The sequence below is a fragment of the Pinus tabuliformis genome, chromosome 8 (genome assembly GCF_031772625.1).
Source record: "Pinus tabuliformis cultivar Carrire ecotype Pingquan chromosome 8, CPIR1, whole genome shotgun sequence".
Classification (NCBI taxonomy): domain Eukaryota; kingdom Viridiplantae; phylum Streptophyta; class Pinopsida; order Pinales; family Pinaceae; genus Pinus; species Pinus tabuliformis.
Genome location: NC_142294.1, coordinates 1,369,846,937 through 1,369,867,934, shown reverse-complemented (window position 1 = coordinate 1,369,867,934; position 20,998 = coordinate 1,369,846,937). Strand labels below are relative to the sequence as shown.

The 20,998-nt window shown below is 38.5% G+C and overlaps 1 protein-coding gene and 1 pseudogene across 1 annotated transcript; both read left to right on the top strand.

Moving 5' to 3' along the window:
• Positions 1–1,031: 1,031 nt before the first annotated feature.
• On the top strand, positions 1,032–1,841 carry LOC149240597 (uncharacterized). Its single transcript, XM_089370229.1, has one exon. It carries the CDS (start codon positions 1,032–1,034, stop codon positions 1,839–1,841), a length of 810 nt encoding a protein of 269 aa, XP_089226355.1.
• Positions 1,842–16,436: 14,595 nt separating this feature from the next.
• Positions 16,437–20,517, top strand: LOC149240596 (bet1-like protein At4g14600; annotated as a pseudogene).
• Positions 20,518–20,998: the final 481 nt, after the last annotated feature.

Below are 20,998 nucleotides of genomic sequence, written 5' to 3'. Positions count from 1 at the left end.
TAGATACCAGAGAAGGCCTGGTGGAGAGCTACCTGCTCCAGATGGGTGACATTACTCGTCGGAAAATCCTGGACTATGAAGGCATCCCCTTTCGATGTCGGAAATGTCATGAAGTGGGGCATCTTTACAAAGACTATCCTAGAGTGTCCGGGTTGAGCCAGATCCTGGCCAAATCGTTGGTCTCATCTTCCACTCAAACAATGGAATCAGAGCTCCCTCCACCTATGGACAATCAAGAGTCTACACCGCCTCCTCATCAGGAGCCGCAACAGCCTACCTCCCATCAGATCGCCAAGGTCATAGAGCCCTCTCCAGTCAGCTCTCGATCTAGGGACACAACCTTCGCGGGTACTCCTCCTTCCTCTTTCCCTCATTTATCTCATGATGTTTTAGGTACTATTAAATTTACTTCATCTATGTGTTTTTCTGGGTCACTATCGGAGGCTAGTAAGCTATGCTCCCCAGTCTGTCTGGTTCCCTCAGCCCCTCCTTCCCTACCAGCCTCCATCCCCCATACCTCTGTTGATCAGACCATCCGCTCTCAAGGAGGCAGTCCGCAATCAAGTGGGCCGCATCGTTACTTCCTTCGTTCTCTCCCCGCTGCGCCCTCGTCGGCTTTCAGTCTGGACACCGATCCTCCCCCTCCTATTCCCCATAAACCTACTCGCGGCCGACAATCTAAAATCTCAAAAGCCATCAAAAGGGTAGGTGTTGAAGTGGCTTCCGGGGTCCAATCCCCAATTGACTGGGTTCTTAGAGCAAAGGGCAACCCTCTTATCGCCCCCCCATGATTTGTCTCTCCTTTAATTGTAGGGGTCTAGCCAACCCAGACAAAAAACTGGCTCTTAAGAGACTTTGTCTTTTTGAAAGACTGGATGCAATTTTTTTACAAGAAACACTGGGCGAAGGAATTCAAGTCAATAGGCTCTTATCAAGTTTTCTCCCAGACTGGGATTTTCACTTTCTGGACGTTAGGGGTTGCTCTAGCGGCTTAGCCTTGGGTTTTAATAAACGCTCCACTAAAATCCTAAATGTCTGGGGGGGGAGAAGGGTTTCTTGGGGCTGATATAGTCTCGGTGGAGCTCAACAGGCCTCTCAGGCTTATCAATATTTATGGACCTTGTCAGAACAGAGAAGCATATTGGAACAGGCTTATGGGGGTTGAGTTTATGAATCAAGAGAATATAATCATAGGTGGAGACCTAAATTTCTCCCTTGGGTTAGCTGAATCTTGGGGTTCCTGGGGTCAAAGCGATCATCTCACAGTTTTTTTTGAAAATATTCTGGATTCCCATGATTTATTGAATATTGACCCTGCAAAGATCAAGCCGACCTGGCGGAACCGAAGATCGGGGGCAGAGGCTCTAGCTAGAAGGCTGGACCGTTTTTTGATCAAGGCCCCTCTTCTGGCAAGTTTGAATCTGTTTCATCAATGGGTGGGCTCAGGAGGGATCTCTGATCACTCTCCCATCTTTTTGGAGTTCAAGGATAATAACTTTAAACCACCTTTGCCTTTCAAATTCAACTCTTCATGGATTTTGGAGGCAAGCTTTCGGAAATTGGTAGCGGATTCCTGGATTCACTGCTCTCAGGATGAGCTCTCCTCTCCGGGGGAGGTTTTTGCGAAAAACTTAGCAGCTTTAAAAGCCAAAACAATAATCTGGGCAAAGGAGAAACGAAGGAAAGATGAGGAAGACCTTATAAGGATTGAATTGGCCCTCAAAGCATTCGAAGATTTGGCTCCTAGTGGAATGTCTTTGGCTGCCTTAAGGGCTCAGTTGGTTCAACTTGAAACTAAAAGAATCAAACTTCTTCGATCACAAGAAGAAAATGGAGGTTAAAGAGCAGAGCACTCTAGCTTCAAGTTGGAGATGGAAATTCAAAATTTTTTCAACAATATGCAAGGGGCCATAAATCTATCAACACAATCTGGGAACTACAAGACCATGAGGGTAGAAAAGCAAGCTCCTTTGAGCAGTTGGCTGACATGGGGGTTAGACACTTCTCTGATATCTACAAAGCTCCCACAGGAATAACTCTCCCAAGCATCATCCGTACAACTGAAGCCTTGCCCAGGTTTGTCGATCCAGATGAGGTGGAAAATTTAAATTCCTGGGTTACTAGAGGAGAATTAGAAGTGGTGCTGAAGTGCTTTAAAAAGGATAAGAGCCCGGGCCTGGATGGTTGGTTGGTTGAATTCTACAGCTCCTTCTTTGAGCTAATTGGAGACGATCTTCTTCAGACCATAGAGGAATGTAGAAGAACTGGCAGAATGTTAGAGGCTTTCAACTCGACCTTCTTGGCTCTTATTCCTAAAACAAACAACCCTTCCTCTTTTGATGATTACCGGCCCATATCCCTCTACAATAGTATCTACAAAATCATCTAAAAATTTTTTCCCTCCGTATCAAACCTATCCTCTCCCGAATGATCTCCAAGGAACAGTTTGCTTTCCTCATCCAGCGCCAGATCCATGAAGCTATTGGGACAGCCCAAGAAGCCCTCCATTCGATCAAAAAGCTCCATAAAAAATCCATTATTCTTAAAATCGATCTGTCCAAAGCCTTTAATCGTGCCTGTTGGTCTTACCTCCAGATTACCCTCACCCACATCGGCTTTCCCTATGCCTTCATCTCCTGGATCATGGGCTGTCTCACTTCAGTCTCTTACAGTATCCTCATCAACGGTGCTGTCTCAGGGTTCTTTCATGCGAAACTTGGACTTAGACAAGGTTGCACTCTTTCTCTGTTGCTCTTCCTTCTCATTATGGAAGGGTTTAGTAGGCTGATTAAAAAAGGAAGAGAGGATGGCTCTCTCGCTAGTGTCTGGATCTCTGATATGTCATCTCTAACCCACCTTTTATTTGTAGATGTTGTTCTAATTTTTTAAATGGATCCTTTAATAACTCACATGCGTTCAAGTCCATACTATCCCTCTTTTGCAAAGCTACAGGTATGGAGCCAAATTTTGAGAAATCTACAATTATCATTGTAACCTGTCAGCCGCATGAAACAAGATTTGCTTGCCAACAATTTGACTATGTGCGGCAAGATCTAGACTCTGGACTAAAATATTTGGGATTCAGATTGAAACCAAATGGTTATCGAATAGCGGACTGGGCATGGCTCATTGCAAAGATTGAAAGCAGAATCAACATCTGGCAACAACGTTGGCTTTCTAGAGCTGGTAGGCTCACTCTGCTCAAATCAGTTCTGGAAGCAATCCTGGTTTATTGGATGTCGTTGGCCTGGATTCCCAAAGGCATCCTAAAAAGAATCCAACAAATCTGTTGTCATTTTCTCTGGAGAGGTCAAAGCACAGGGAGAACATTTGCTTGGGTTGGCTGGGATCGAATTGGTAAACCTAAAAAACTGGGAGGCTGGGGCATAAAAAACCTTTAGTTATTCGCAGAGGCACTTGCTGCAAAATTGGGCTGGCATCTCATAAACTCTAGAAGCCTTTGGCAGGAGGTAACCTTCTACAAATACATCCATCCACTCTCAGTCTTGGACTGGATCCGCAGCCCCTACAATTTTACTACTGGAGCCTCTATAATTTGGAAAGCAATAACTCAGTCCCTCCCCCTCATTAAGAGAGGACTGGCTTGGAAAATTGGTAAAGGGGACCAAGTGAGAATCGGTCTGGATGCCTGGAGTGGCTGCGGAAATGCTCACATCCTCCCACGAACACTCTGTAATCACCTCCAGAATGCTGGTATCACCCATTTAGCACAAATAGCAAATGTTAATCAGGATCTATGGCAGCAACAGAGCTGGATGGATCAAAGAATGCTCAACATCCTAGCTTGTTGGGAAGAGGATTGGCAACGGTTTATTGGGTCACTTGAGGAGGCCAATGTGTGGATCAACGATAATCAAGATGTCCTTATTTGGGCTCTTGACCCCCATGGTAGACACTCCCCTATTGCAGTTTATATCCTCTATGGCAGCAAGGAAAATTGGAGATATCTCTTGGTGGTGGTGCCACCTTTGGAAATTAAAAGCCCCTCCTAAAACTAGGCTATTTATGTGGTGCATCCTTATGGACAAAGCTCCTACAGAGCTTAAGATAATGCGCAAAGCAATCAAAGGCCCCTCCAGATGTTTCCCGTGTAAGCATCAAGAGGAAGATATAAACCATTTATTTCTTACCTGCATGGTGTCAACCTTCTTTTGGTCAAGGATCACGACCTCCCTAAATTTACAGATTGTCTGGGCGGGGCAAAACTTAGAGGAGGCTTGGCTCAGATGGTGGACAGAAGCGCAATCTCAGAAAGTCAGGAATCTGCCATTGCTTATTTGTTGGGGTATATGGTTAAACAGGAACAAATCTATTTTTATGGATGCCAAGATAAATTGGGAAACCTCCTGTACATCGCTGATGGCTATTTTTAATTTGATCCCAGAGGACCCTGTCAGCAAACCCCCTCGGGTCATTACCCTGGAATCTATTGACACTAATACCCCCTGGGGTTATTTTGATGGCTCGGCTCAGGCCGAAGGCTGCGCGGGGGGGGGGGGGGGGGGGGGGGGGGGGGGGGGGTGGTGGATTTGCATATTGACAATGTCGTGTCCTACAGAATTCAAGTTGGCTTAAGCATGGGTACCAACAATTATGCTGAATTGAACAGTCTTAAATATCTTCTACTATTTGCAAGAGAACTAAATTGCCAAAAGATTCAGATTTTTGGGGACTCACAACTCACTATAAACTGGATAAACGATGTATATCACTGTCACTTGCACACACTCAAAGATATTCTGGCTGATATCATCACTCTAAAGTCTCAATTTGATTCTTTTGCATGCTTACATATATACAGGGAAAGGAATGAGATCGTTGATCGTCTTTCCAAAGAGGCAGCGTAGCTGAACATAGGACAATGGCAGATTCAAGAATTCAGGGGAGGAACCTTCTACAGTTTTTACCATCAACCATCCATGGAGATGAATGGGCACATCATTGAATGATCTCTTGATCATTCCTTTTTTCCTTTCCTTTTTTTTGGTTCTATGTATATAAACTTTCTACTATTCACAGTTGTTTATTTTGGGACCGAACTCAGTTTTATCCTATTTCTGATGTTATCTGGACTTCTTTGAAGTTTATTATCAGCTACATCATGAAGGTTTTTTGTAAAGCTTATATATACTAATTGATCTGCACCTCAGAGATTGCATCTCATACATGCAACATTATACAACATGTAATTTTCTTATTATATTAATGAAAATTGCACTTTTTCCATGGAAAAAAAGTAACCAACGCAGAAGTTTTTCCCCATTCCAACGATTGAATTGTGAGATTGAATTGAATATAAAATGTTATTTTATGTTGTAACATGAGGTTCATGCTACAAGAAATCAACCCAAATTGAAACAATTATGCAATAAATCCCATTGACAAAGAATTATCACCATAGACAAAATCTAGTAAAAGAACATAACTCACCAAATAGCTTATTTTTATGGAACACAAATGACCAACTAATTAAAAAAGATCATGCGATCTCTACCCAACCATAAGTAGTTTACTATAGAACTCCACCCTCTAGCCATGTTATATTACCACTAGGGTGAATTAGGAAGAATTAGATTTTGAATCATCCTAAATGGGTTCCAAGCCAAGACAAATCTCACTACTGAGTTCTCCTGAAGATAGAACAATTCTAGGTATACATATTACCTACCCCTCATATTACAAGGAGGACTTACTTCTTTTCTAAATAGTCCCTCATTTTTTTTCCCTCCAATTCCCTTCAATGTGGAGATAGAAAGGTCCAACTATTATCTCAAAACTATTGTAGAATTTTTTAGTTCCTTTGCTCTTCTTAACCTGCGTATATCCTTATTTTCATGGCATCTCACATCTATTTGGTAATAGCTCTCTTCTTTCGTCTTTCTCACCCTTCAAAACTTCCTCTTCTTATTTTTCTAGCAACCTCTCTCCATCCATATAATTTTTCCATGCATAAATGCCACCAAGAATGTTTCCCTGGCTACTTCTTCTTGTTTCGAGAATATAGAGGCGACACATTACTAAATTACAGGGATGGTGGCTTAATCCTAGGAATGGTTTTCTCCACTAATTCCTACTTAAATAAGATGAAGATGATCAAGTAAGATAGATGGAAAATATATAGAATTTTAAACATGAAGAAATCCATTAGATTCCTCACCTTTCCCCACTTGTGGAATCATAACCACTATAGGTGCTCATGGTCTACCAGTCTTAGTCATCATTCATTTTTATGAAATATAAAAACAAATACATACAATATTCAAGAGTGTTAGGTTAACAACTTTCTTGCTTATTAGCGGCATCACATATTCTCTATCTAAAATTTAATTCTTGATTTCCTTCAGGATCAAGGACAATCCCCCATGCACTTGTCGCTTCAAAAAGTATGGTTGTAGCCATAATAGTTAGTGTCGAATCTTAATGATGATAAGAGGGTAGTATTTGATCCACTTATGTTTCTATGGGGAGTGAAATATAAGCAACACACATTGATCACTACCTTCGAGGTTCCTCCATGGTAATTTGAAAGACAAAACACTCTCATAAAAATTGAACCTTGGTCACGTATGAAAAACTCCTATATGAATATATTAAAAAGAACATATGTAAAATATTAGACCTTGGATTGAATGGGATACAAGATGACATCGTGTTTCTGAAAGGAAATGAATTATTTATTTAATTTAAGAAATGAATGAATTGTAAATGTTTGTAAAGAAATAAAAAAAGAATATTCCATTCATTACTTTCTTTAAGCAAGTTCCACAAGAGTGGCAATTGTTTATGCATAAATTTAACTATGTATATTGGTAATAACTTTATATGCATAGTAAGTAAAAGGAAAAATAGTGCTAGAAGAGTAGTATTGATATTTTAAAATGTTGGTATGCATATTAGTTAAACGTAGCAATGATCTTTACCATAGTGACTTGAATGCACAACAAAGGAGTTGGGTGATCAAGGGTGAGAGGCCAATTCACCACTAAATGCAAATATCGTTGCGATGTCTATGTAAGGCTTAATGGTAGCGACTCTATTCTTGTTGAGTTGGATAAGAAAGAAAAACCCTTCAACAACCTTGGAAAGCTATAAAAATCACAATATAGTGATACTTTCTCATAATTAAAGCAAATAAGAGTTATATACATAACACAACTTATTATCCTTATAAAAGTATAGCATTAGTTATTAATACATTAAGTGTAATTTATTTTTAAACAATAACTTTAAATCCAATCATTTAAAGGATTGGAATCATTACAAAAAATTATCTACATATATACATAAACATTTGTGATCTATGAGATAATATTTATACTATGTGTTGTCTAGGAAATCCTATATGCGGACAAAGAAGATCCATCTAGCTCAATGAGTGGGACTAGAAACCTACGTGACAATCTACTAGACACTTTCCTGAGTTACAATCGAAATAGGAGAAGAGGAAGATGGCCTACCTCAATTTGATGCTACAATGTTCTCCTTTGTTGAAGACCTTCAATCGCTTGCGCCACGGGCTCGGTCCCACTGCTCACAAAGTTTGAATTCCTGCACAAGAGATCAAGACACAACAAAGCATACGAGTACAAATAACATAATCGAAAGTAACATACTTAATAGATCAAGTGGCATTAAGATAAGTGATGCATTAACATACACATTTCTGGAAAATGAACCAGCAGTTGTATATATTAATAGAATAAAGGAGGAATCATACAACCAAGCCTTGATGTGAATAAGCTCTCCTTGAGTGAATTTCCAAGTCCAAGCTCAAGCTCTCCAAGCACTCCTTCACCAAGCCAAATGAGTAGCATGTAGGCATAATCTCAGCATAAGGGTGCAAATAGCCAAAGACCAACCATTTGGGAATGGGAGAGGATGAATATATAGGCAGGGAAAGGGAGTTAGGATCTCTCCAAAGATAGGAGAAGACCCTCATCTCAAGGAGGTAGCTTATAGAATAAGACCAAAAGGCCAAGTTGAGAGAACTCGACCTCATCCACGCTGAACAACCTCCAGCTCATTGTTCTGGAAGACTCTAGATCACGAAGCTTCTTGTCCTCTTTGGGAAAATTTCCTTTTAGGGATCATCGCGGGTATTAAAGAAAAAAGCGTGTTGACATCGCAAGGCTAGTATAGTACAACTAGCGACTAGCATAGGTTCCCAGTGTTAGGGGAGCGATGATGCCAAAATTAGGGTTTTAGAGCCCTTTCTTCAAGGGAATCTTTAAGGCATTTTTCCATCAGTGTTTTAGGGAGGATTTGGGCTACATATCTGGATGAGTACACTGCATTATGGTCATGTTTCGGACACTTCGGGGTATGTCATAGGAAAGTGTGGGAGATGTGACAAAATAATGTGTAACAGATGCCCTCTAAAGCATGAAGGGAGAACAAGGAGCGATGGCTAAGATGCTTTACGAGCTTTTGTAAGGACAAGAAAAAACACTGTCAGGAGACTACAAATAAAGGACACATATACATATACATATCTGATATCAAAACATGAATCCACGGTATGGACGCAGCCATCTGGATAGTAAGGACTATGAAAAAGATCCACGGTATGTGTGCAGCCATCTGAATGAGAAGGACCATTTATAAATCTAAGATCCAAGGTATGGACGCAGCCACCTGATATAGAAGGATCATCATAAATGTAAAGTCTCACAGTATGGTCACAACCATCCGTATAGAAGAAACATGTGTACAATCATGAACATAACTCCACGCAACCTGAGTCATATCAGACAAGACTCAAGGTCTTGCGCTCCATCCCAACCTGATTAAAGTATGAATTCTAACATGCGAATGAATGTGTCAAAGTCGAACATGCTAGAAAACCACCTGATTAGTAACCAATGATGTGGATCATTAACATGCACGGGAGAAACCGCCAATAATGACAATGGCTCTCAAGATATGACAATACAATCCGTGAATGTGAAAAATGAAGCTGAATTCGAACACTCGTGGAATCACCCAATTGAAGGCCAATGATGAAAACCTGTTGTCAGATGCAAAGAACTTGCCATTAAGGCATGCAAGCTCTAAGGTACTGCAAGGGAGTCTCTAAGTAATCTTCATGGATAATGAGCTGAAGTCGACAGGAAGTGACCCATTGAAGGAGGGTCATAATGATTCCCCCATCATCGACACGAAACGAGGAATATAATGGAAAGAAATGAATAGGATCCACGACTGTAGCAAAGGACCAGACAATGTATACGTAATAGACTGCAGATAGGACTTCTCTTGAACATCGACGACAAGACTCCGGAGTGTGGCAACATTTGACTCAACATAAGACCAAAGGTCATGATGACGAAATGGAATAGTGAGATGAGAGGAAAAATGGATCACCAAAACTCGGAAGGACAAGTGACTGAGTGAGGATATGCAAAACCCGACACGAGAAAAAGATGAGTGTCATGTTCAAGAGCAACATGTTGCCTATAAAAGGGATGTTTCACTTTCATTTTCCTCACTATTTCTAGTGAGTACCTCTTTATTTTTACACAAGCTTGAAGAGGATAGCATATGCTTCTCGTATAAGTTCAATCTTCAAATGAATCCATCCTAGTAAGTTTTATGAGTCCTAGGAGGGAGAAACTCGGTCTCATCACGGTGATAAATCTTTCACCGTTTAATTTTTTACGAGTCCGACGAAAGAATAACTCGATATATTTTCATATTTAGAGAGTTTGAAAAAGAGACAAAAAAGACAACTCCATCATGTCCCTTTTCGTAATATGTCTCTCAAACCCTCTAAGGCAGAAAACAATATTCAAGAGAAACTCTTCACCATGTTGACCAAGGTGTGCCTATTTCGTAAATAGACAATATCAGCCCGAAAAAGGGGTAAACGTATACTGAGACAACGTCTTCATTTAATTTAATGAGTTTGAAAAGACAAGTACTCGACAATCTTTTTATTTTTTGAGAATCATAAAAGAGCTTAAAGATGACTCCACCTAGAGGAACGAGTGGTATAAAAGGATAACAACTGGTTCTGGTCATGATGGAACTACTCAAAACATGTAAGGGTCAAGAGGCTGGCTAATAAGACCACCCATTATAGATGTTCCTCAGGGAAGGATAAAACAACCAAGTGAAAGTGTATGATCAGCCAAAGAAATGGTTTCATTTTTACACAAGCTTGAAACAAAGATAAACTATGCTTGAGATAAGTTTGTGTGCCCCCAGCATCATGACTCAATTCAAGGTACATGCCCCCCAAGCTTCATTTCATTCACATAAGTAGGCTACTGGTTACTAACAGGTGGATGGAATGAAGGTTCACTTACGAGATCAAGTGAAAGACTCGACTGGGATTTTAGGAGACCTAATCGAAGACTCGAATTAGAAGGGGATTTGTTTCATTTTTTAATGAGGTTGACATAGTAAAAGAACTATCCTCATGGATATCTAATTCATTTTTTAACAAGGTTGACACAGTAAAAGAACTATCCTCACGGTCCTTGTTTCATTTTTTAACAATCTTGACACAAGACAAGGAACTCTGCTCCATGGTCCTTGTTTCATTTTTTAATGAGCTTGACACAAGACAAGGAACTCTGCTCCATGGTCCTTGTTTCATTTTTTAATGAACTTGACATAAGACAAGGAACTCTGCTCCATGGTCCTTTGATCATAGACCAAAAGAGACCATGGCTTCCAAGAGGTTCTCATTAGATGGGAGAACAACACTCTGGAAGGGATACATGTCCAGGGATCCAAATGAAAAATCAGGATCCAATGCCCCTAGTACATGATGAACTACATCACCTACTAGATCATTAGTAGATGTGGACAAGGAACATGTGGCCATGTAATTAACGTGTCGTGGGGGTGATACTGCTTACACATAAGAACCATTTAAGGATGATGGTTGATGGGGAGTTGATTCAGGACCAATGAATGTAAGCTGATCAATGATCACAATGCTTCCTTCATGCGGGAAACACATCACTCGAAAGAGGGAGGAAACAAGAGCTCCCATGACGTTAACATAGTCACAGCTAAGGAGTATATTAAAGTCTAAAGGGCCTTTGACAACCATCTCATCTATATATACAATCTTCCCTCCCAAAGTAGCAGGTAACTTAGGAAGGATCCCTAATGGTTGACTGGTTCCTCTATTAAAAGCTAACAGATTCTAGGTGATGGGGACAAGGTGAGGAGAACCTAAATAGTGCCAAGCAGTTGAGGACAAGATGCTAAGAGATGCACACTCATCTATGATTGTTCTAGGTATGACCATATGGTAAGCATGTACTATAACCTGGAAAGGCACATAAAGTAGAAGATGATATCCTACCAATCGACTCCAATCAAAAGAAGTGACCAAACTACTTGGAGGGGGTGTTGTAGGAATGAGAGAGCTGCCCCTTGCTCTATGGGAACAGGAGAAGTGCTCTCATGCACCTCAGGAATGGGAGGATTTTCCTCTAGTTCAGTCGAAACTGAAGAAACCAGAAGAACGTGAGCAGTATGAGGTTCCCTCTCTACCAGAAAGGTACGATTAACCAAAGGTGGAGTTAGGTCTACCGTTTTCTCAACTAATGGTTGGTTGAGAATGGACTTACGAGACTCACTTTCAGAGAGTGGGGTTGACCAAAGATGACTTTTGATCAATCACTAGATCAAATAGTGAAGGATCAGGGGAAATATTTTGATACACAATCATAAGACGGGGTCGAGAAGCTATAAGTTTTCCAACTCTTTGGAAACTTCATCCATAAGAGGACAAAGGTGAATGAGATGATTACCTTCACATTACTTATAGGGAAATTTGACTTTCCCATTTTTCCCATATGCTTTACTGTCACTAGTTGAAGGTTTATCACCAACATGATCACCAGAGGCTGATAAAAAAGGTCGATGTGAACCTATGGACCAAACTTCTAAGACCTTGGGAATACTAGAACAATTCCGAAGAAGGTGTACATAACATGCAAGGGAATTTTACTTTCTGGCACTGGTAGGAGGATTTTTCGTCATTAGTTGCATCCATAGCAATGGCTACTTGGTTGCCCCCTTTCTTATTTTTCTTCTTCTTCTTCGTCCTCTCCTTCTTCTTCTTAGCTTCCTAGTTACTAGAATCCAGACTTTCACCAGGCGAAGAGTAAGAACGGGGTGAAGAAATAGGCAAGAAGGCAAGGGGTCAACTTTAGGATCAAAATGAGTTTGATGTTATTCAGGTGGAGGAGAACTTGGTTGAAAATCAGTTTGAACACTTAGAATCACTGAGGTCAAAAAGGACCAAACTGGCAGACCAATGGTCAATCCAGGAAGGGACAACGTTGTCATATAGGGAGCACCAACATTTCCAAAAGAAGGAAAAGGACTAGGATTCCCATCAAGGGGGTTTCCTTGGTTGGTAGACTCAGGAAATGTTTCCATTGGTATTAACCTAGGATATAGTAAGGAGTATTTCCACAGGAAAGATGCTTTTTCCACGCTCAATTAATTGATTTTAGAACTTAAAAAAATAAAAATAAAAAAAGGGGGAATCTAGGAAAAAGGGTTTACCAAGTATGCGTGAACTGCTATATACACCTTAGCCGAAACCAAGGACTTAACATACGGTGGAAAATCTCCTCGAATGTTTTATTTTGTGTATGATGTTTACAAGGCAGCTGACTCGGTTACCTGTGGCTAAAGGATAACAACCTAATGGGGTCTCCCAATATATACTCGACGGTACGGGGAGAACAATTCCGTGTTAGCACTGTCTAATGAATAACCGTTCGGTGAGAGCATTTTCATATACTTGCCATACTGAAGTGCCTCCGATAGACACCCGAAAGTACTGGAGAACCTTCGATATACTTCCGTACTTGAACAAGATTTCATCCCTGGAATACAATGCAAGAAGTTAACGACAATTGTTATGTTTAAAGACGTCGAAACACATCTCTAGCCTAGACCTCTAGACATTTGTGTTAAGTTCCAAATGCTCCTTAGGTTAATTGAGTTAAATTTTAAGTTTATCTTCAATTAAGTTTCGGTTTTAATGGCTTAAAAATGTCACCTGTTCCTATAATGCAACTAAAAAAGAAATCTAATCTTTCATTTCACTAACAAATGCAATGCCAAGATGTGATCCTATAAGAAACGAAAATCGCTTCCCTTTCACTAAGATGCAATAATGATTTTTTCCTTTCACTTTGATTCAATCAATGAAAACTAATGCAATGAGCAAAGGAAAATGCAATCAACTCAACTCAATGAAAATTTCTTTCACTTTATGGTTTTGAATGCAAGAAATGTCTCAAAAATAATTAAGTGATGAAATCTTTCAATTTTGCTTTCCAAAACATAAGAATGAAGACAAGTACTCTCTTACAGTTCAACAAAAGAAAACAATTTGTAATCTATGCTTGACAATGGAGCTAAATAAATCTTCAAAGCATCAACACAACTCGACACTAATGAAAACAACTTCACATCAATGAACCAAAAGAAACTTGAAAAATATGTCCTGATTGCAGGAAGAGTCTTGAACGGGAGCAATCAATCTCAGAAAAGCAGACCAAATAATGAGTGGAGGGTGTCCTAGAAGCCCTAGAAACCCTAGAAAGCAATGAAGCTTCAAACACACATTAACAAAGTCAAGAGACAATTGCATTCATACAAGCATAACAACCAAGATAAATACATTGTAGGCACACTCGAAAACCATTGATAGAGGCCAAAAACATTGAAAACAAGAAGAAACCCTAATTTTTCTTTATCCTCTGGGATCAGCACGCCTGTTATAGGCAAAAGAGCGATGCAAGGGTAATCAAAGTGACTATAATTAAAAAAGAAACAATGACAGTGCGACTGTTAAATCTAAACCCGCGATGGGCGAGAAAAATAAAAAATCTTCAAGACCAAAACAAACTAAGTGTCCTCAAGCAATAACCAGTGAGTGCAAGTAGCTTCAGAGAAGCAAACAGGCTAAGAAACTGATGGTTGGTCAAACTCATCATAGAATCTAATCGAAGGAATGGATGGAAAGGGTCATAGCTTCCCTAGTGGAGTCACCATTTTGTTTTCTAGACAATCCTCTCTGTGGACAAAGATGATCCCTCTAGCCCAATAAGTGGGACTAGCAACCTACATGACAATCTACTAGACACTTTCCTAAGTTACAATTGAAATAGGAGAAGAGGAAGATGACCTACCTCATTTTGATGCTATAATGTTCTCCTTTGTTGAAGACCTCGAATTGCTTGTGCCACGGGCTCGATCCTACTGCTCTCATCGTTTGAATGCCTCCACAAGAGATCAAGACACAACAAAGCATACAAGTACAAATAACATAATCGAAAGTAACCTACTTAATAGATCAATGAGCATTAAGATAAACGATGCATTAACATACACATTTATGGAAAATGAACCAACAATTATATATATTAATAGAATAAAGGAGGAAGCATACAATGAAGCCTTGATGGTAATAAGCTCTCCTTGAGTGAATGTCCAAGTCCAAGCTCAAGCTCTCCAAGCACTCCTTCTCCAAGCCAAATGAGTAGCATGTAGGCACAATCTCAGCATAAGGGTGCAAATAGCCAAAGACCAACCATTTGGGAATGGGAGAGGATGAATATATAGGCAGGGAAAGGGAGTTAGGATCTCTCCAAAGATAGGAGAAGGCCCTCATCTCAAGGAGGTAGCTCATAGGGATAAGACCAAAAGGCCAAGTTGAGAGAACTCGACCTCATCCATGTTGAACAACCTCCAGCTCGTCGCTCTGGAAGCCTCTAGATCACGAAGCTTCTTGTCCTCTTTGGGAAAATTTCCTTTTAGGGATCATCGCGGGTATCAAATCCAAAAGCACGCTGGCATCACAAGGCTAGTATAGTGCAACTAGCGACTAGCACAGGTTCTCGTGTCAGGGAAGCGATGATGCCAAAATTAGGGTTTTAGAGCCCTTTCTTCAGGGGAAGCTTTAAGGCATTTTTCCATCAGTGTTTTAGGGAGGATCTGAGCTGCATATTTGGATGAGTACACTGCATGATGGTGATGTTTCGGGCACTTCGGGGTATGTCACAGGAAAGTGTGACAAAATACTCTGTAACACTATGTGCATTTTATTTTTAAAAATATAATAATTCATAATAGTAACAATTATGGATTCCCAGTGTGCTCATATATTAACATTACCATTACTTTTGTAATGTACATAAATACATTAACAAAAAATATTTGGCTCCTCTTTCACTTATTTATAAGTTAGATGTCTCATGGGTTAGTGTTGGGGGTGTTAATATACGAAATTCACGTGGAACAATTAAATGTTCAAATCAACAGGTTTTGTTGTTGCTTGGGACCCACACACTGCTACAAATCGTTAGAATTCATTTATTACTTGTAGAGAAAGGAACCGTGTAGCTACCAAAGAGGAGATGGAGAAAATCATAACAGTTAAAGGGAATTTGAAAATACACTGCAAAGAAAAGTATGGGAAAATTTAGAAATGGAATGAATGGGTCTCAAAAGATTTTTGATTACATCAATATGCGAGAAAATAACAGCAGTGAAACCATCGAGTTTATTATTGTTGAAAAATAAATTGATTTATGGTTATATATTCACCCATTGCAATTGTAAGAGTTTGAAAAAAACTTAAAATTTCACATTAACCATGACCTACTTTTATCTTAACCATTTGAAAAAAATAAAAATAAAACATTTTCTTAAAAATCACATCATTATTTTATTGATAATTATCTAAAAATAAACATAAAAAATTCATTATATCAAATTTAAATTATAATATTGATTAATTAATATAAAATTTAAACCAATCAAATTTTATATTTATTATAATTATAAATTTTAGGATAAATAATTTGATTATAAAATATATATATATAAATTTCAATTTTTGTGTTTTATGCAATAATTAATTTTTTTTATATCTTAATATATTTACGCTGTAAGGCGTTTTCCTATGAAAAGCATTCCCTGAAATGCCACTCTGTCGCCTTTAGCACCCTTTGATCAATTGTTAGACGATTCAAAAAATTTTAACCATTAGATCTCATCACCGCCACAACTGCTTCAACTGTCAAGCGCATGAACCCTAACCGCCTGAACTGTGAGCCTAAAACCCCATAGACGCAGCCCATTTTCTCAAAGCTTCCACTTTTTTCTGCTTAAAGCTAGCCACACGAAAAATAATGTGGAGAAGAGATGCCATTACTTCCTGAATGGACACAACACGGTGGTGGCTGCCTTCTTTACCTACCCAGGAATGTCGGCAACCGCTGAATCTTATTCTTATGTGATGCCATATTTTGAAACATGTCCTTTAAATTTATGGGGAGTTTGATTTCAATGGTGGCATTCCTCCCATACAATCGTTCTGGAAACCCATACAATTTTTCTTCTCAAACGGTTGCTTCAATTTTTTGTTGATGGCACCGATGCCCAGAGGGAATTCTGCTTACGCTTCAGGGCCCTTCCGATGAAGGTACCATTCCGTCATTTTCCTTTCAATTTTTTCAATTAAGCACGCCCATTTCTATTTTATCAATTTCATGGAGATATGCATGCGGTGATATTGATTGTTTTTTTGTAGAGAGGGGTTGAGCAGGAGATCGAATCCCCAGAGCGAACAATTGCAGTTGAGGGTCGATCCCATTCATGGGGACCTGGACGAAGAGATTGATGGATTGCATCATAAGGTTTCCCATCTCAAAAATGTAGGCCATGCATCCCATATTTGTTAACCCTTGTTTGTCTACAAACCCCAATAAAGGGATCTTGTATTGAGCTTTGTACTGAAATTGCTCTGTAATTTTTGAAGGAGTTTGTGAAGGTAATATTTGCCTTTTTGTATTATTTTCATCAACTTCCAGATAGCTCAGGAGATAGAGTCAGAGGCTAGGTTCCAGAATGGGTTTCTCAGCCAGCTGGTAAGGATGAATTCTCTCAATATTTCCTTTTCTTGAAAATGATGCTCAAACATATCAGAAATGTAATCATATCACAAATAAATGATCACCCTCTAAGGAATTTAGGGAAAACTATGCAAGAAAAAGAATAAAAAGAGAGGACATCCTCATGCCCAAAATCTTAATCGGTCTGTCTGCAGGTTAACATATCAGAACAAAACTTACGCGACAGTAGTTTGATGCAATATTTATTTTCTTCCTTTTTAGAAGTTATTTTGATAAACACGCCTCAGGGTCGAGGTTTCACCACATTACACAGACTTTCTTCTGCTCAGGTGCCATGCCTGATGGGTTTCTATTCTGCTAGAGCTGCACAGGGCTTACATGGTCCCTTACCCCTTTTTGACATGCCATTCGGGTGGGGCAGACGAGATCAAGAAAGAAAACCCCAATGGATGGCTTAATTTTTACTTTTGGGTTACCAATTTTTTTGTTAAATCACATGTAAGATGGAATGTGGTGTACATTATTGTTTCAGTAATAGAAAATTGAGAGCATATTTTGTGACATTAAGAAAATAATGTTGGACTATATTCATGGTCTTAGAAATCGGTTTTTAATTATGATAGAAATGTGAAGGCAAACCTCGCTGTTGGATTACTGCGTCGACCAAAAGCATATCATTTGAGGCTTTTCAATTGAATTTGTGTTAAATGCAGATTTTAGGCTGGAATTTTGCACTCACTAACTTATTTTTGTAGGGAAGAGAAGTCTCCCAAGAAAATCAGAACAAAACAGAGGTCTATTTCCAAATTTTGTTTGAGAGTCAATAAATTACAAAACTGAGTATACTTTGAGTATATATTTTTGCTCAGGAAGGATTACTTGGAGTATATATTTTTGACCAGGAAGGATTGATGTTAGAACCCTTTTTTTGGATTATTTATGTAATGATTCCGTTTTTATTGTTTAAGCAATTGTCATGTCTTTCATTATAAAAATAAATTGAAGGAAACATGGAAATAGGAAAAGACAACAACAGGGGTGTATCTTAAGAATTTTCATGTGAAACTGCTGATCAATATGATGTGAGAAGCTGGTAAGGTATTAATTCTTGGTTTAGGTCTTAAATACTGTCGGGGTTGTGAGTTTTTTCATGGTCCATTTAAATCAAGGATTAGGTTTCACCGTTGGCATCCTAAATCTTTTTCAGCATTTTCTTTCATGCATTGAACGTCCATTTCTGGATGTTGTTTAGTGTTGAAATCAATAATTCTTACAACATTTGGGTTTATAAATTAGAAACAACGAAATCTATTTTAAATTGTAGAAGGAAATCAATTTTATCTCATTGATGAATTCTCAATCCATGAGATAACTGTAGTTGAAATTAATTCACTGACATGTTGATGATGTAATTGATACAGGTTTGTGATTTTTTATTCTTGATAGCTTCAGCAAGTTGTTAGTTTAAATCAGATCGAAAGGATTCTTTGCTCTCACCTATAACTAAAATGTAGGAAAATGTTAGGTCATTTACAACATTTTCACATACAATGGTTTAGTGACTTCCTATTCCTCACATCAATGCAAGTGTTAAGTTTGGAGTGTTGCCCATCAAGATTCTTAATTTAAGAGTTATCCATAATTTGAGTCTTATCAATAAAAACACGAATTCTAACTTGCAGTACACTGGATTCAGCAAACCCAGTGTCGTGTACCAATTGTGTCAACAAGGGCAAAGAAGTCATTTTCAGGACCCAAAAGCTGAAGAAGGGACTCTACCAGATGGCATGTCACTAATTCTCGAACTAGGTGTTAGCTTGGATATCAGAGGCATTGACGAGAGAAACTGGGTTTCACATGGATTTAATAGTGACGAGAAAACCGATGGAGGAGCTCAGGATCAATCAGGATGCTACTATTGTTATCCTACCACCCCATATAGGGCTCAAAGATCGGGGCATGACGTTTTCCACAACTCTACAATAAAATAAAATGAGGAATAAATTGCTGCTACTATTTTTTTCATTATGATAGAACTGTGAAGGCAAACCTCACTGTTGGATTACTGCGTCGACCAAAAGCATATCATTTGAGGCTTTTCAATTGAATTTGTGTGAAATGCAGATTCTAGGCTGTAATTTTTCATTCACTAACTTATTTTTGTAGGGAAGAGAAGTCTCTCAAAAAAATTAGAACAAAACAGAGATCTATTTCCAAATTTTGTTTGAGAGTTAATAAATTACAAAACTGAGTATACTTTGAGTATATATTTTTGACCAGGAAGGATTGATGTCAGAACCCTTTTTTGGATCATTTATGTAATGCTTCCATTTTTATTGTTTAAGCAATTTTCATGTCTTTCATTATAAAAAGAAATTGAAGGAAACCTGGCAATAGGAAAATACCACAACAGGGGTGTATCTTAAGAATTTTCATGTGAAACTATTGATCAATATGATGTGAGAAGCTGGTAAGGTATTAATTCTTGGTTTAGGTCTTAAATACTGTCAGGGTTTTGAGTTTTTTCATGATCCATTTAAATCAAGGATTAGGTTTCAGCGTTGGCATTCTAAATCTTTTTCAACATTTTCTTTCATGCATTGAACGTCCATTTCCAGATGTTGTTTAGTGTTGAAATCAATAATTCTTACAACAATCGGAAATAGATCTCTGTTTTGTTCTGATTTTTTTGAGAGACTTCTCTTTCCTACAAAAATAAGTTAGTGAAGGCAAAATTCCAACCTAGAATCTTCATTTCACACAAATTCAATTGAAAAGCCTCAAATGAGATGCTTTTGGTCGAGGTTTGCCTTCATATTTCTATCATAATGAAAAAAAAACAGCAGCAACAATTTATTCCTGATTTTATTTTATTGTAGAGCTATGGAAAATGCCATGCCCCGATCTTTGAGCCCTATATGGGGTGGCAGGATGACGATAGTAGCATCCTGATCGATCCTGATCTCCTCCATCGGTTTTCTCGTCATTTGGGTTTATAAATTAGAAACAATGAGATCTATTTTAAATTATAGAAGTAAATCAATTTTATCTCATTGATGAATTCTCAATCCATGAGACAACTGCAGTTGAAATTAACTCACTAACACGTTGATGATGTAATTGATACAAGTTTGTGATTTTTTATTCTTGATAGCTTCAACAAGCTGTTAGTTTAAGTCAGATTGAAAGGATTCTTTGCTCTCACCTATAACCAAAATATAGGAAAATGGTAGGTCATTTACAACATTTTCACATATAATTAAAATACAGGAAAAGTTCTAGGCCATTTACAGCATTGCACAGTTATATTCTATTGAATGGTTGCTTCTTGTTCTTTTGGGTATTTGTTATTAATTTTGCGTCTCTAATTTGTGTAGCTTATTTTTAAAAGTTGCCTTCATTATCTGATTATGTAATGACATGGTTGTCGCAGGAAATGACAATGATTAAATCTCAAGCTGGAGTTAAGAACAACATGAAAAGATTAAACAAAAATATAATACAGAAGGGTTCTAATCATGTAATGCATGTAATTATCTTTGGTTTGTTATGCTTCTTCATTGTATATCTATTATCCAAGGTGTGGAGAAGATGAGCAATTGGATTAAAAGTGACAATAATTCGAGATTGAGGGTCATTTCACCTATTCTCGCAGTTTTAGCACAGACCCAATCTGGGTTGTTGGAGAGGAGAAGGTAGGTTGTGCTTACTTACCCATTTTCTTGTTTACAGTGCATTTTACGTAAACAACTCCTTTGACTATTTTCAGTGTTTCATTCCCATGCTCTAGATCTCTGGTATTCTATATACTCCAAATTTAGGAAAAGCGAAGAACATGTGCTTTGACAACATAGTTACTAGTTTTGAAAGGTTCCATAGGCTTAGGAGGTTCCCATTTGGAAAAACTTTAGAAGGTTAGGGAATATGAAACCTATATAATTATAATCATTAAAAAAAAAATTGTCACAAACATTTGGTTCATTATTTCATTATCTTCGACCTTTTACTCCTGAAATCAACAGACTCTCCAACATATTAGGCATGAAATTCCTCTAGAAGATTTTTGAAGTTTGAGA